At 42.8% G+C, this 16,619-nt stretch overlaps 1 protein-coding gene across 1 annotated transcript in view; it reads right to left on the minus strand.

Annotated features, from left to right (window-relative positions):
- Positions 1-16,619, minus strand: part of ATP6V0D2 (ATPase H+ transporting V0 subunit d2) — a 67,683-nt gene that overhangs the window by 16,199 nt on the left and 34,865 nt on the right. The window contains exon 3 of the mRNA XM_004697484.2: positions 1,986-2,164. Within this exon, the coding sequence (XP_004697541.1) occupies positions 1,986-2,164 (179 nt within the window). The remainder of the gene's footprint in view (positions 1-1,985; positions 2,165-16,619) is intronic.

Consider the following 16,619-nt stretch of genomic DNA (forward strand, 5'->3'; position numbering starts at 1 on the left):
CTTGAGGTTCCTTCGCGACCTGCTTCACCACACTGCTGGTGTGTACATCGCTTGAGCTTCAAGTTGGTGGATCCTGTCGTCTTGCATTGCTTGAGTTCAATATCCCATCTGGGCCTGCTTCACTAAGCTCTTGAGCTGCTGACTGTTGGTGACCCACCTGCTGTCTGCTGCCTATGGGCAGACTTCCCTGCATTGCCTGAGGGAAGACTTAGCTGTCTATTTCCTTGACCTTGGACCTGGCAACCCTTGTGACTTACAGTATATTAACTGTTCCATGGAAGTGAGTTGAACTGAGCCCTTTGTACTGCTGCATGGACTAATTAGATATTATATTGCTTCATGCTGTATAAACCTATCCTCATATATATAATCATAAGTGCCCTGGTTTTGTTTCTCTAGAGAACCTTGCCTAACACACTGCTCAAGCCACCTTGTTAGGACTGGGCAAAGCCCAAAGCGCCCAATGACTGACTGATGCCTGAGCTCATGCCCCTCCCACCGTGCTATGTTGCCTCCAGTATTGGACACTTAATGATGACACATGCCTGTTTGTTTTTTTCCCCTAATTTGAAGACCAACTGTTTTGACAAACAGTCAACAGTTACTTGGTAGTGGTAAGAGGGAGTGAGGGGAATAGCGGAGGGGCATTACTCAGGGAACACTATGTGTCTATCAAGGGTAATGGAGGAAAATGTAAATGGATAGTCATGATGGTTAACATGATAAACATAATTAATACCACTGTGTTGCACATGTAAAAAATATTGAAACTGCAAAACAAGGTAAATTGCTGCTGCCCAGTTTTCCTAACCATATCAGACATATAATGCTTCCCAAACATTAAGGAGCCAGTCATAAAAAACCAAAAAGCAAAACATTTTTCTTTAAATAAAAATTCCTATCATTTAATGGCCATAGTAGAGTACAAAATTCAAACGGTTGGAGGTCGAAGAGGAGCCTAACTCCTCTGCTACAAGTAGGTTGTTTTTTACCTTGAGAAAGTTGTTTCCTTTGTCTTGATCAGGAAAAAACAGAGGACAGTAGATTAGATGATTCTATAACATTTCTTCAGTGTTTAGGAATGTGTATAGTATGACACAGCATTCAAAATGTTAATAGAAAGAACACTTTACAATGAGTCTGAAAACCTATATAGGCAGTGATATAATTGCTTATGTATTCATACTTGAGGGGCAGTTAATTATTCATCTAGCCAAAGTCTCTAATTTCCACCAAATGACTTTTCTGGCATGGATCTAGTAAGAAGGCGGAGGAAGGTCCTGAGAGTAATTGCCTGAGCATAACGGTGGTGATTCCTTGTCATCCCACAGCTTATAAAATGAGCTGAGAAGCAGGAAGAGGGATCTCATTACCAGCAAGAGCTGGGAGTGGAGTGCATCTTCTGGACCCGAGATCCCTGTGCAGCGAATCTTCTGGATTCAGAAGACAAGTGTAGTATCAGCGGAGGAGCAGCAGCAGAACCATGAGCCAGAACATGAGCCATTGCGGCTCCCCAGCTCATAGAACATTGGGGGCCTCCCCAGCTCATAGAAAAAGTAAAGCAGAGGGTTTGGGGGTAAGAGGCTGACTGGTGGAGTGGAGTGCTGTTAGACACTTGGGGAAGCTGATTCACAGTAGTTGAATGGAATACCTTCAAGCTGTGGCTTACTGGAGGGGGTGTCTCTGGGCACTTAATTCAGGGAGCTGGGTTTGCTGACCCACGGATCTTGAGCTGAATGCCTTTGGGGTGAGACTTCCAGCACAGGGGTCTGGCCCTTTGGCAGTCATGAGCAGTCCCGAAAGAGCTCTGTAACGTGTCTGATAAACAACTATCCTGAGTCTTTCTCTTCTTGCATTATAACCTATCAACTCTTTTAATAAGCCCTTTAATCATGAATACTGTCTGTGAGTTCTGTGTAGCTATGGCAATGGCTGTTAGAACCTGGAGAGGTCAACTAGGGAATATAAATGAACACAGCACACACCTAGTGGCGTTTCCAGCAAAACAGCATTGAAGAGATCTGAAGCGGTTTCTGCAATGTTGACTGCTTCCATTTCCATGAAACTGCCCAATGGGTGGCACTTAGCCAAAATATCCTTCACAGGTTTTCTTTGCAATGTACCATTCATCAGTAGGATCACATTGTCTATCATGTAACTGCACCTAATGGAGAAGAAGTACAGGTATTAGGCAAACAGCTGCACCGCACAAAAGCACCACGTAAGTAAGTGTACACAGCACGGTTTAGGCAAACACGCTTCCACCAAGGAAATGGTTGAGGCCCTTTTTATTTTATACTTTGGGCTTGGGGAGATGTGAATGGGACAGAGTGACCCTGGGGCGATCATGGTTTGAAAACACATGCTCTTTGCCATATTAGCCATTACTTGTTGTCTTGGTTAAGGGTCGGCTAACTGTGGCTCCAGAGCCATATGCAAACTTTCTGTACATGTATGTGACTCTGAAGTAAAATTGGAAAAAAAAAATTTTAAGGATTTTATTCAGATAATGATGATTTCATTTCTTTGTAAAAATGTATTTATGGTTCTTGAATAATTCTTAAATTGTTGGAAGGGACAAGATTGGCTTTTCTGTCTCAAAAGTTTGCTGAATCCTGTCTTGGGCGATTGAGTAAACTTGGACTCATGCCTATTACCTGTTACAGGGTAGGACTGCTCTGTAGAGTGTTCTTGACTGTAATCCTCATGGAAGAATAAAGCCTTTTCCTCTGCAGTGCCACTGCCTGGGTTCAAACCACCAATCGTTGGTTCACCATGCAAATGCAATCTGTTTACATCACTCCAAAAACCCCTTTAAACTCATTGCCACAGGTAGGTGATGACTCATAGCACCCCTACAGGACAGAGTAGGACTGCTCCTGTGAATTTCCGAGAAAGCAACTCTTTACAGGAGTAGAAAGCCCTGTCTTTCCCCCTTGGAGCCCCTGGTAGTTTCAAACTACTGATCTTTCAGATCGAAGCTCAATACATTACCACTAAGCCACTAGGGCTCCTTTTACATGACCCAAGGACCTTTGTAGGCAGCTATAGACTTCGCCACCTAAAACAAAATTGAACCTGGACTGCTGGGGGGGGGGGGGGCTATGCCAAAGATAGGCCCTGGACAGTAACTGTTAGCTGCTGTGGGAGTACAGCGAGGGCATGAAATTGAGTTACTGGACTGGGTTATGTGTTTGAGAAGTCAAGTAAAACAGAATTTGCACAGAGTTTTAAAGCGCTGGACTCTTGAACCTGGAATGAAACCCATCACTGGGGAGTTAAAGTTCAGTGTTAAAAACAGTTTGTAGTACCTTCCTCCTATGAGGTCAGAGATGAAAGTTTGGGCCATCAATAAACAAACAAACAAAACTCAGAAATCCAAAAGTTAGTAAGCCCAACCTCACTGCCATACTTGTAGACAGAGTGGAACTAACTGCCCCTGTGGGTTACAGATTGGATATCTTCAGGGCAGTGGAAAGCCTCATCTTTCTCCTGAGGCACAGCGATTGTTTTCAAACTGCAGGCCTCTTGGTCAGCAGCCCAACACATACTTTGTGTGTTTTGTCACCCCATGGAAGCTCTGCAGGACATTCTGGGTCCTGGGCCATGTCCTTGTCTACTCAGTGTTTGGCAATGAAATTGGAGAGCAGACACATCCAGTCCCCTTTGCCGAGAATACAGGGAGTTTAAGGGAAAGACTGAGGAAGAGTCCCTTACAATACATTATAAGGAAGTCTCCATTTAAAAACACACAATCAGAGGGTGGGTGAGGATTCATAGCTGGGCACTCAACTTGTCTGTGAATTAGACTTCCTAGGAGAGCACTATTATGAAAAAAAGCAGGAAATTGATGAAGGAATAATGGTCCAGATACAAAGGACTGGGGACTGGGGAAAATATTGCTTGAAGGCAGACGGAAGGACAAAGGTCATGGGCCAGAAGCGAAAGCAACACAGACCTCATGCCGGGGTGTTTCTTTTCCCCAAGGCTGGGAGGCGGCCCTGAGGCTGAACCTAGAAAGCCTGTGAGACAGGATGGGGACCCTGACTTTGAGGGAGATGAAGGACACCGAATGGCTTTTAAGTGGGGTTGGTGATGGGAAGGGGGGCATTGGTTATGATTTATATAGAACATAAGCAGAACAAGTGAAGAGGCAAGTAAACACTTAGATAGCAAGGTGTTTACAAAGTGAACTAAATTTAATCAAGATCTTGTGAGCTAGGCACACATCAAACTCAGGTGGTTTCAGAATCTTCCTATTAACCTTTACACTAAATTGTACTTAGTTGTCAAGGATCACCTGTAGATTGCTAGGTTTAAAAGTTAGTTAACCGGTGGAACCATTTACTGAGATGGGAGCTATGGAGGAAGAGCATTTTGCAGTGGAGATAGTACTTAGCAAGAGCCCAGGTGGTATAGTGGTTACCCATTGGTCTGTGATCTGCGTGGTGGGCAGTTCAAAACCACTAGCAGCTCCATGGGAGCTGTTAGTCTCCGAAACCCACAGGGGATTGACTCGGTAGCAGTGAGTATAGTACTCAGCAGGAGCCCTGGTGATGTAGTGGTTATGTGTTGGGCTGCGATCCACAAGGATGACAGTTCGAAACCAACAGCTACCTCATGGGAGAAAGCTGGGGGGCTTTCTACTCCGAGTCACAGTCTCGGAAACTCACACTGCCCTAAAAGGGACCCAAAGCGTCGTCGCCGTAGCGTCTAAAGGCAGTGAGTGAGCTCGCGCTCTGCAGGTACCCAGGAGGCTTCGCCAAGAAGTTCTCAGAATTCCTGAGTCCCGGAGACAACTGTGGCCCAGAGACATTAGGGGATCGATCAGGAGGATGAGGAGGGAGAAGCAATAGTCCTGGGGCTGATCGGGACCTCATCGTAGAATGCACAGTAGAACCCTGCAACCGATCGCATCGGTACATAATCGGATTTTGATGCGAAATGTCGAGAAATTTTCACATCGGAGCTTCAGCAAACCCATCGCAATCCGGCCCGATGCACCGCACGTGAGTCTTGTAAACAAAAGCAGTTCCTGTTTAGGTCGCTCGGCGTTAGTAGGCGTTGTTTAAACCTTTGGCGGCTGTGTTCCAAGCGTTTTGCTATACTTTTCTTAGTTTTTGTGGATATTTTTACTGTTTTTAGATTAAAAAAACCCCTAAACATGGGTTTTAAGAAAGAGACTTTGAAAGGAATCATCATGATAAGGAACAGGTTAACCGTGTTATTGATTTGTTGATGATACTTTAGAAGCCCTTTTAGAAAACAGTTAAGGAAATGCCAACAGCAGACCACATTCGACAGATTTTTTTTCCAGAGAAAGCCAGCCGGGTCCCAATGAAAAAAGGCAAAGAAGGGGAAAAACTCCTGAAAAGCAGCTACAGTTGATTTAATGGAAGAGGATTCCCCTTCCAAACAATGATTCGCCATTCTTCCTCTCCACGCCTGTGTCAGCAGATCCAGATCCTCATCAGTCTCAAGGTATGGGCCATACCATAGTTGTGAAAAACTTTTTAAATGTTGTTTCTTATTTAAATTTTATCATTTAACTTTGAACTCATTTACTTTGCAAATTCTGTGTAATGTTCTGTATAGGCAAGGTTAGGGTAAACACTTGGTGGTCGAGAATGGATTAATCCATTTTCAGTTATTTCTTATGGGAAAAATTGCTTCGGAACTCGACTCCGTGGCATCTCGCCGCTCCTTCTCATGCGGATTAGGGTCGAGGTCCCGGGTTCTGCTGTGTCTACGAGGTCTTCCTTTGGAAAGGCCTGGAAGGAGACGGAGAAGGAATGGCTAGGTGGTGGGAAGAAAGCTGGAGGCCAGAGGAAGGGATCTGAGTGTTAGAGGTGCAGAGAAGGCAAAGTGAAAGCGAAACAGAAGTGTTCGTGACTTAGCGACTAAGAATCACCTGGGGCCACAGTGAACCCCGTTTGGAAGTGTGCGCTAGGTGGGGCGCGGAGGGCGGGAGTTGGGAAAGCAGGACTCGGCTCACTGTGTGCTCAAAAGGAGCGAGATGCATAAGCGGTTAAAGATGCTTTTTGAAATAAGAAGTTGGCTTTAAACAAAGGAGAGGAAAATTGTCGGAAGACCCAGGGGCCTGGGCAGCTCAAGATTTATTTAGACTGTGTTGTTGTTCCGGAGAGAAGTGAAGATGGCTAAGTGTTGGGGGGCAGGGGGCCGTCAAGAGGGTGAGGTTAAAGGTTCAGAAGAGAGACCACGCATCCCCCTTCATGGACAGAGGGCCTCCAGGTGTGACAGTGATGGGACCCTTAACCACTGACCCAAATCGGGCTTGGAAAATCACACCTTTCCTGAGATGAAATGAATTCAGACCCTGGGAAGCTGTGTCCCCGGAGCTGGCTGTAGGGGTGACCAACTTCCTGTGCAAGAACATCGACTTCACCCTGGAGCATCTACAATTTGCCCCCAATGAAAATTCTAGCAAAAGACGTTTCTGAAGCAGGCAATGATGCCCTTTTAAAAAGCATATGACTGACGATAAAGTTTCTTTGCTTCCCTAACAGCAGTACCAAATTTGTATATTATGGAATTAAAAAACAACAACACGTCTTTTCATCGCTTAAGATGATATTAAAATGGGAACGCTGTTTTAACCGTCCCTTTATGGCTCAGAAGCAATTACCTGGGAGGGGAATTGCTAACACTTAATAATTCTTAAAAGTCTCCAGACGCTTAATTTTCCTCCACAGCAGCCCCGACATGTAAAAGCATGTAAGCTGCTCGCATTTCCAGTTCACAGAGCACCATTAGACCAATGTTGATAAGCAACAATGCCAAGCATTCAGCCTACATGTAAGGCTCTGCCCTTTGCCTGTATGGTGTGTATAAAGATGTTTACATGGGTACCCATGTGTGTGTCTGTACATATATGTGTATGGTGAATTTTTTTCACTACCAGAGAGGCTGTGCTATATACTGTCAAGATGAAGGGCTTCGTAGATGAGATTCATATTTATTTCCATCTTACTAAGTAGCCTTGCCTCTAAAATGGAACAATAGCACTGCTTTTCCTAGTTTTGTTCAGGACACCCAATGAGAACCTGAGACTTTGACCCACAGTGAGGAGATTCTTTCTGAAAAGCAGGGAGGCTTCTTTGAGGACTAAGGTGAACCTGACCCAAGCCCTGGTATTTTCATTTGCCTCATATTCATGTGAAAATTGGACACTGAATATGGAAGACAAAAGAAGACTTGATACATCTGAATTATGGTGCTGGCAAAGCATATTGGAAGTACTGTGGTTGCCAAAAAACAAAACAAAACAAAACAAATCTGGGTTGGAAGAAATACAGTCAGACTGCTCATTAGAGCAGTGGTTCTCAACCTTCCTAATGCTGCAACCCTTTAATACAGTTCCTCATGTTGTGCTGACCCCCAACCATAAAATTATTTTCATTGCTACCTCGTAACTGTAATTTTGCTACTGCTATGAATCATCATGTAAACATCTGATATGCAGGATGTATTTTTATTGTTACAAATTGAACATAATTAAACATAATTAAAGCAGTGATTAATCACATTCTTACATACAATATGTAATTATTATTGTGAAATATTGATGTGTTTTCTGATGGCCTTAGGCAACCCCTGTGAAAGGGTCATTTGACCCCCAACGGGGTCTCACCCACAGTTTGAGAACCGCTGTTCTAAGGGAAAGAGCTAAGACAGCTTCAGAAGAAATGGCCCATGACGTCCCTGAAGACACACTTACTTCACTGGTGGACAAAGGCATTGTAATGACTCCATTGAGGGGGAAATGAACTTGATATTTAGAATAGTTGAAGATTCACAGAAAAAAATGTGAAGATAGTACAGAAAGTCCCCTATACCCAGCCTCCTCTATTACTAACATAAGGTACACTTGGTACCTAGTAATGAAACAATGTCAATCCATTTTTATTAACTAAACTACATTGTAACCAACTGGTCAGGTACTTTGTAAGATCCATATTATTGGAATTTTCCAATGCCTTTTTAAGATTGAAGTTATGGATTGAGTGGGGGCGTGGGTAGGGAAACAGAGGTAAAGTAATAGCTTCATCACATCATGTCAAGGTTATGTGCTGGAAACATAATTTATGAATATAAATGTTGACCTTGATCACCTGGCTAGGTAGTATGTGTCAGGTTTCTCCACTACCCTTTCCCATACTGTACTCTTCAAAAGAATACACTGCCCACATTGAGGGAAAGGGAAATTATGATACCCCTGTTTGAATATGAAATAACTACATAAATTATTTGAGATTCTTCTGCATGTGTGAGAAAATGGTCAGGGAGCCATATCTGACTACTTTTGGCTGTGTAAGGGAGAAGCAAAATCCATTTCCATACTAGCATAAGGCTGATTGTCACATGGCAATCGTCAGGCATGCCTCCACCCTCCATCCTGCTGACATCAGCAAGCCTCCCATGACACTGAGCGAAAAGTAGAGTGTCCTGGCTTCTTTCTGCCTTGAGAATCATATGGCCATTTCTCACCATTGTATTCAAAACTATTGTTTCCCTTAAAAGCCTTATTGGCATATAATTTACACATTATGTAATTCTAGAGTTCAATCACATCAAGAAGAGTTCTACAATCATCACCACAATCAGTCCAGGGACATTTTCCTTAACCCTCTACTCATCGTAACCAGCTCCCCATTCTCACTCCCACCCCCCAACCTCTCCTGTCATACTTTAAGAGACCATTAACCAGTTTCTGTCTCTATAGATTTACCTATCCTGGATTTCATATATAGAAAAACACTGAAAAACAAACTAACAAGAATAACAAAAGAAAACATTGAAAACTCAATCGAAAAGAAAGTAGAAAATATTAAAAACTATAACAAATCTAAATGGCCCATAGGAAGATCAAATGACAGAGTGCTAAGTTTTAACCTAACCGCTTCTGCAATGTCCACTTTCCAATGCATCTGCATGTGGGCATGCTGATTCCCATCGCTGGTCCGTGGTCAGAGGGGATTCAGCAAGGGCCTAATCCAAGTGTATTTCCCCTTCACTTAAAAAAAAAGAAAGCTTTAAAATGAGTCAGAAGGTAGATCAAATGATAAGATATTACCCTTTGACCTAACTATGCCTGCTATCATTGACTTTACAATGCTCTGTCTGATAACAAGGCTATTCACATCCCTCGACTATGATAGAAGGGATTTACTGGAGGCGACATCCATGTGTGGGTCCTGCAGATGAATTTTGGGGTTCCACTGTCATCCATAGTCTTCTGCAAACCAAGTGTTCACAATTTAAGCTCTGATGTCATTCCCTCCTTTAGATTTGGATTATATTCTTTACAGTCCTTGGACCACACAGTCTGGTGTACATCACATAGTTGGCTGCTTATTTGAAAATAAACCTTTAAGACTCCAGACAAAATTCCTTTGATAGCTGGTGTGATGGTTAGTTTTATTGTGCTACCTAGTCTTCCGTAGGAACATGTGGGCAGAGTTTAATCAGGTAGCAGCTTGATTGAAGGTAGACTGAGATAAGTGGCTCTGCAGAGCCAGCCTTTTCCTCTTTCTCCCTGGTGATCGGACCAGCATGCTGCTCCTTGAGTTAGTCCTTTGCCTCCACAGTGTGCTACAACCTGTGAGCTGAGCCACCCCATGGATTATATCACCTTTCTGTGCATCACTAGGGCTTGAGGCTCCATTGAGACCTGCTTCACCATGCTGCTGGTGGATCGTGTTGCTCTACTTGAGTGGACCAGCATAAATGGTGCTAGAGCTAGTCCTTTGTCTCAACTGTGTGCTGTACTACCTGTGGGCTGAGGCAACATATGGATCATGTCTCCTTGCATTGCTGGAACTTGAGACCCCATCAGGAGCCTACTTTGCCACATTACTGGCTGTTGCTGTCCCACTCTACTATCTCCTGCCTGCAGACTGACTCTGCTTGTCTTGGCTGAGGGCAGATTCAACTGTCTGCTTCCTTGACCTTGGACCAGCAGCTAGTGTGAGTTGAAGGACCATCAGTATATTAATTGTTCAATGAAAGTCAGTTGAAGTGAGCTCTCTATACTGCTGTGTGGACTAATTAGCTATTATATTCATTCCCACTATATAAATCTATCTATCTATCTATCTATCTATCTATCTATATCTACCTACCTACCTACCTACCTACCTACCTACCTACCTACCTACCTACCTATCTAATCATAAGTGTCCTGGTTTTGTTTCTCTAGAGAACCCTGCCTAACACAGCTAGGCACCATCTGGTTTCTTCACCATATTTTTCTATAGTACTCATCTCTTCAGTGATCTGTTCATGAGGTTGACCGTCAAGTAGGGCCATTGTATTCAAAGCTCTTCATTGTTGTTAGGCGCCATCAAGTTAGTTCTGACTCATAATGATTTTATGGACAGCAGAATGCAACATTGTCTTGTCCTGCACCATCCTCACAGTTGTTGTTTGAGTCCGCAGTCGCAGATGCCAATCCAACTTGTTGGGGCCCTTTCTTCTTTCACTGTCCTTCTACTTACCAAGCATGATGTTCTTCTCCAGGGACTGGTCTCTTCTAACAACATGTCTAAAGTATGTGCGGTAGAGTCTTGCCATCCTTGCCTCTAAGGAGCATTCTGGTTGTACGTCTTCTAGGACAGATTTGTTTGTTCTTTGGTCAATCTGTGGTACTTTCAATATTCTTTGCCACACTATAATGCAAATGCATCCATTCTTTTCCAGTCTTCCATATTCAGTGTCCAACTTTCACATGCATGTGAAGTGATTACAAATATTATGATTTTGGTCAGACTCACCTTAGTCCTTAAAGTAACCTCCTTGCTTTTCAACACTTTAAAGACTGCAATGGTCTTTTGGTCTCTTGATGGCTGCTTCTATGAGCACTGATTTTATGCCCAGGAAAGATGAATTTCTTATTTTGGTTTGACTACTTCTCAAACTACTGACATGATAAAATCATCAAAAATTAATGTACTTATATTAGAAGAGTGAACAGGACACATCCCCTACCACCACCCCAAACCAAACCCCAACAACAACAACACAACCTTTATGGGGGCTGGAAGGAGATGTTGCAGGGGAGGTGAAGAGCGGCGAAATGGTAAAAAGGGAAAATCTTATCACAGAATGCAAGAGACAGAGAAAGTTAATAACTGTAAATCCCAAGGTGAACCATAAAAGGGTGTAGTAATCAGAGTGGTTTTGGTACCATGATTGGGTAGATAACAATACTAAAGTGGGTTGAGTAAGAATTGTGCAGGTAGAAAAAAGTGAGTATACAACAATAATTGTAGGGAACTCAAGAGGGAAGAAACCCTGTCTATGTTCTAGGTAGACACTTTTGAATTAGTCTCTGCCCAACCTTCTGTGAACCACCCCATGGACTAAGCACTATGATGACCTTAGAAGCTTGCCTGATGGGGAACGTGGCATCCCCCCTAGGTCACACCAGAAGGACTTGATGTGGAAGCCGGACTGAATGAACTGGGCCCTATTTCAAAACTACCTGTAGCCCTTGGACTTAGGACTCAAATTCCCTGATGGGAGATAAAGCAAATGTTGGTCACCCTGAGACTGTAGAAGTGGCGGTCATGGGATCTTGTTGGATCCCTGCTTAGCAGGCGTCCAATGAAAGGGGACCCAGAACCACCATATATTTACTATCTCAATGCCCTCCTGGCATGAATATGACAGGTATTGATCTGACAGGCAAAGATCTGGCTTCGTAAGGAATGTTACGGGAAAATAGCATCAAACTCCATGCTCAATGTAAAGAGAGCTTAATCACTTAAGAATTCAATCTGCACAAAGTAGTAACTCGTGGGTTGCTGTTCACAACTGGACTATGCTCGCATAACCTCCTTTTCTCAACAGTACCATAAACTCTTATGCCATTGGGAAAATAATTGATGTTATCAGTGGAATCACTTTATACCCCCGGGGGAGAATTGATATATATACTTGTCATAAAATGATAACAAGACCACTAAAGTTAACCACAGTAGTTCATAACCCTGGGCAAGCAGATGGGCCCTGGGCTCCCACCTAATTCTATCCCCAACCCAAGAGCACTTAGTTCTTATAACATGGCCCTCTCGATACTCTGCTTCCTGACCTGGTCACTGAAGACATGGTGCTGCAGCAAAGTGCGGGGAGGAAAGCACATGGTGTCCCGCTTGCCACTGGAAGAGTGGCTGGGGTCTTAAAGGCTTGTATTCAAACAAGCAGCCATCTGAGTGAGGGGTCTAGTAAGTTCACAAGGTGGAATCACACTAGCCTGTGTGAGCCAAAGATGACAATAACAAAATCCAAATATGATAAAGGGGAAAGTATAAGAGCTTCAATTGGGAACACCCACTTTGTAGAAGGCCGTGGAAGAGAGTGGGAGCCAAAAATCCATCTTCAGAGTCCCTACTTGGATTAAACCTCTGGCAGATCTCCTCTGGCCACGGTTAAGGGACACAAACAGTTTTGCTAACAGACAGAGATTATTGTAAATTTGCTTATGGTGAATGGAACTACAGTATAATATGATACCTGGTCAGTCGACCTCCCTCTTGACCCAACTTGAATTTGCTCTGGGTTTACATATTTCTTGCTTGTTCCATGACAGACATTTCCTGTCTGGCTTAGTTTAACACAGCTGCTGGCCTTTTGTTGTTGTTGTTGTTCTTCATTGTTTTTAGTTTATTTTTCCTTTGTCTTTGTTTTGATTGTTTCTGTTATGTTTCCAGTTTATGAAGCACAGAAGTTGTGGATGCATAGAGACAATAACTGATGCAATGGTCATCAGGGATGGGGGAGGGTGGATAGGAATTGGGGAGCAAAAAATGAATGCAGGAGGGGGCAGGATGCCCTAGACCAAATTATGCTGATGTATACATAACTTTTAAAATCAAGTTAACTGTGGAAGTGTATGACATGAATTTTATATGAAAACATTAGCTTGGCCCTAAGGGTCATATAGGCTGGACTATCATGTCTTCATACAGTCATAGTGAAAATGCAGTCAGATCGTATATATGAATAGTTTCCAATCAGTAAGGATGTTGTCATCGTAGAAGGAGTTCAAGCTTTGGAAGAGGTACACGTGATTTTAAACCCAGCTCTGCTGCTTAAAAACCAGTCTAACATGAGCTGTTTCCTTCTCCAGTGGAAGCATTTATTCCCTCGTAAGTGGTGGACATTGGCATTAGTAGAACCAGAAGAAACATCCTGGGAGAGTGAAGGTGGATAAAGAGAAAGACGGTGTCCCATAAATTGGACTGTGCAAGAATGGAAGCAGAAAATTATATGCCATGGAATCTTTAATTTGAGCAATGTGTACTTTTAATGTTACCAGTGGGCTTCCCCATGGAGGAAAAGATGAGCCCTTTGGCTCCTGTATAGATTTATAGTCTCAGAAACCCAGAGGGGGAGTTTTACTCTGTCCTATAGGATCTCTGTGAGTCAAAATGGACTCTATGGCAGGGAGTGAGGAGGTTTCAATGAGCTGTGATGGGGTAGCAAGTTATACATTGGACTGCTACAAGGTTAGAAGTTTGAATTTACCAGCTACCGTAAGGGAGAGAGGTGAGGCTTTCTGCCTCAGTGAAGATTAATAGCCTTGAAACCCCACTGGGACTGCTCTACTCTGCCCATAGACCGATCGCTACAGTTTTATTATTATTATTATTATTATTATTATTATTGAGTTCTAGCCAATAGAATAATTTAAATTAGCCTATTGCTCTAAGAAAATAAGAAAGTATCGACCCAGGTGTAGTCAGTGGTACAAGCATTTGGAAGACTGAACATTCCCCAAACCATAATCTTGTTACCTGTTGGGATTCTAACTCCAAGCCTTATCTACACCTGTTTTAAAAAATCTGCTTTATAAAATTCTGTTCTGCATCTTGGAACTTAGCCATAAGTTTGGGTGATTATTATTTTTGTAATGTATTCTTTGTGACATGTAAACATTAATGTTTAAAGCTATCCCTCAAAACGTTTGTCACAATGGTAAAACTTCTTTTTAAAATACCACGGAAGCCCTTTGTTCCACGGAGTCCCTTTAATACTTTCAATTTGAAACTTCTCCCCTTTGGCTTGCTGGTGACAACAGACTCATTATTTAAAAGCTTTGCAACTAAGATTTGGCTTTATCACAGGAGCCTGAGAAATCACATATTTATCAGGCCTCGATTGGTCCCAGGCCCTTTCTACGCAGGAGACGGTCAACATCCTTTCATCTGAAACACCTAAGAGTGTGTGTTGTCAATGGCAACGTGTTTCTGGTTGTGGTGACAAGAAGTCTGTGATATCTCAGCTCGGTCACAGTAGTACATATGAAAAATGCAGGGACATAAAATGGAAAGAACTGGAGGCAGTGGGGGTTAAAATATATTTGGTGTGTTTTAAAAGTGCTTTATTACTTACAGGTTCAATTGCTTTTCCTCAGTGTGCTGAATGCATTCTTAATTGGTCCAACCATTAGTGATATGGCATGAAAGGTTAAGAGCCATGTTGCAAGTGGCTAACATACTTGTTCCCCCCGCCCCCCAATGTTTTCATTTTCAAATGATGGTTTTCCTTGATTACCTGGGCAACCATTGCAGCCATCCCCTAGATTTAGTCAGTCTGCAGCTAAACCATCCCTGGTCCAGTGGGGCAGCCTTGACATTTTGCCTAATTTGCTACAAAGCCTGGTGGGTTGGGAGAACAATGACATAGACCCCGCTGTGCTCCCCTGAAACTCGCCGCGTGGGGAGCATTTCTCGCTGCCCTGAAGGCTCCCTTTTTGAAGTGGAGGATAATTGATTTTGCTGTCACATTCATTTTCCCTTCTGGCAAAATCAGATCCTGGGAAACGGTTCAGAAGTCAGCCTTGCCCACCATCACATATTTGGGAACAAGACTGCGGATCACTCTGTTTCCCAAGTCCTTGGTAGTTTTGGAGTTTTTAGAAAACTCGATCCTCGGCGTTCACCTTCTTGATCTAACCTGTTGGGGTTAAAAATTCCCTAACTTTCTTGGTCGTCTTCTCCACCAGTGGCTTGTTGGACTCTTCTCTACACGTAGACAGTCTCCTTGCCTGCCAATTGCTGTTAGCTGAAATCCTTCCAATCACATTCATATACCACATTTCCCATGACACTTTTACACGTCTCCAGCAAGAAGTAATCCATTTTGTTGTTCCCCACCCGCCCTGAGTTCCTTCACTGCCCTTCTCTAGGGTCTATTAGTTTCCAACATACAGTAGAAGTAGCGGTGGCACATACATCTAATAAGAGATAGAATCTGGATTCCAGTCCTAATCTGCCTCTGCTGGCTGTGTGTTCTTAGGCAAGCCATTTTACAAGTTAATTTCAAATATAATTATTTATAAATGAGGCTTATCTATCTTTAGTATAATATCCTTGAAGATGGGTATATTGTTGAGTATTTGTATATTTTTGTGACCTCCAAGAGGCCTGGATTTGACTTTTTTTTTATCAACTAGGGACATAATGATAATTTCTCGATGGATAATTTTTCTCTGTCTTCCTACAAATACATGCTTGATACATGTGATCACAGAGAAATAGAAGTGAAGCGTATCTTGTCCTCCTGCTCTCTGTCTCAGAATTGTAGATGCCAAGTCCCTGCTTTTCCTCAGATTTCTTCATTCAGGAGAATTATGATACTAGAGCGCTTGCTCCAATGTGGCCCTTCCCTATTCATGCATGTGAATAGTCTGATAACTTATAGGAAAACAGTAATGAAGGGATCCTTCTTGCCAGTTGCACATGTTAAACATGCATCTGCCATAACCCTTATTATACTAGAAATACCCAGAGCAGTAGGTTTTAGAGAATTTTATTTCTAACAGGAAATAAATAAAGAAAACAAGCAAGCCAAAACACAGCCCAGAAGGGAGGAGAGTAATAAGACTTCTGTAGATTGTGGAGGAATGAGAGTTTACTCTGATAATAGCTATAAAAATCTAAAATCTGCACATGTGTTGATACAGCAGTTTCACTTCTGGGAACTAATCCTAAAGAAATCCTGGCTTACAAAAGCCAAGGCATCTGACAGGGCTTCCAAAAGCTCCCGGGAGACTGGAGGGCAAAGATGGTGGAATGTTTGAAGCCCCCTTGTGTAGACTGATGCTGGTGCAGTAGTACTTGAAATAACAAAGAAATGAACCAGCCAAGATTATCAATAGGGGGATGACTATATACATTCGGGTGCACTCAATACATGCGATAGAAAGTATCTGTTAAATAAGGTAGATCCATATGTGCTTTTATGGAAAACAATCTAAATAGGTGATGTGAAAACAAGACCAATTGTACATGATACACACGATGTTACTTTTATGAAATAATCCATAAAACTAACTCTGTGTTTATCATCTATAGCCAATACTGCCGAGTCAGTTGCCACTTATAAAGAACAGCGTAGAACCCCTCCGAGGGGTTTCCAAGGCTGCAGTCCTTATGGACGTGGACTGCTCTTTCTTCCAAAGAGGGGTGGTGGCTCAGACAGCTAACTTTGGTTAGCAGACATGTGCTTAACCACTGAGCCATCAGGGCTCCCTTTCACGTAATGCTTATAAAGAATTACATATGTATGAAATGTGTTTTCACACAGAAAAAAAA

The sequence above is a fragment of the Echinops telfairi genome, unplaced genomic scaffold, assembly GCF_000313985.2.
Source record: "Echinops telfairi isolate 266 unplaced genomic scaffold, ASM31398v2 ScPeMD7_1;HRSCAF=3_0, whole genome shotgun sequence".
Taxonomy (NCBI): Eukaryota; Metazoa; Chordata; class Mammalia; order Afrosoricida; family Tenrecidae; genus Echinops; species Echinops telfairi.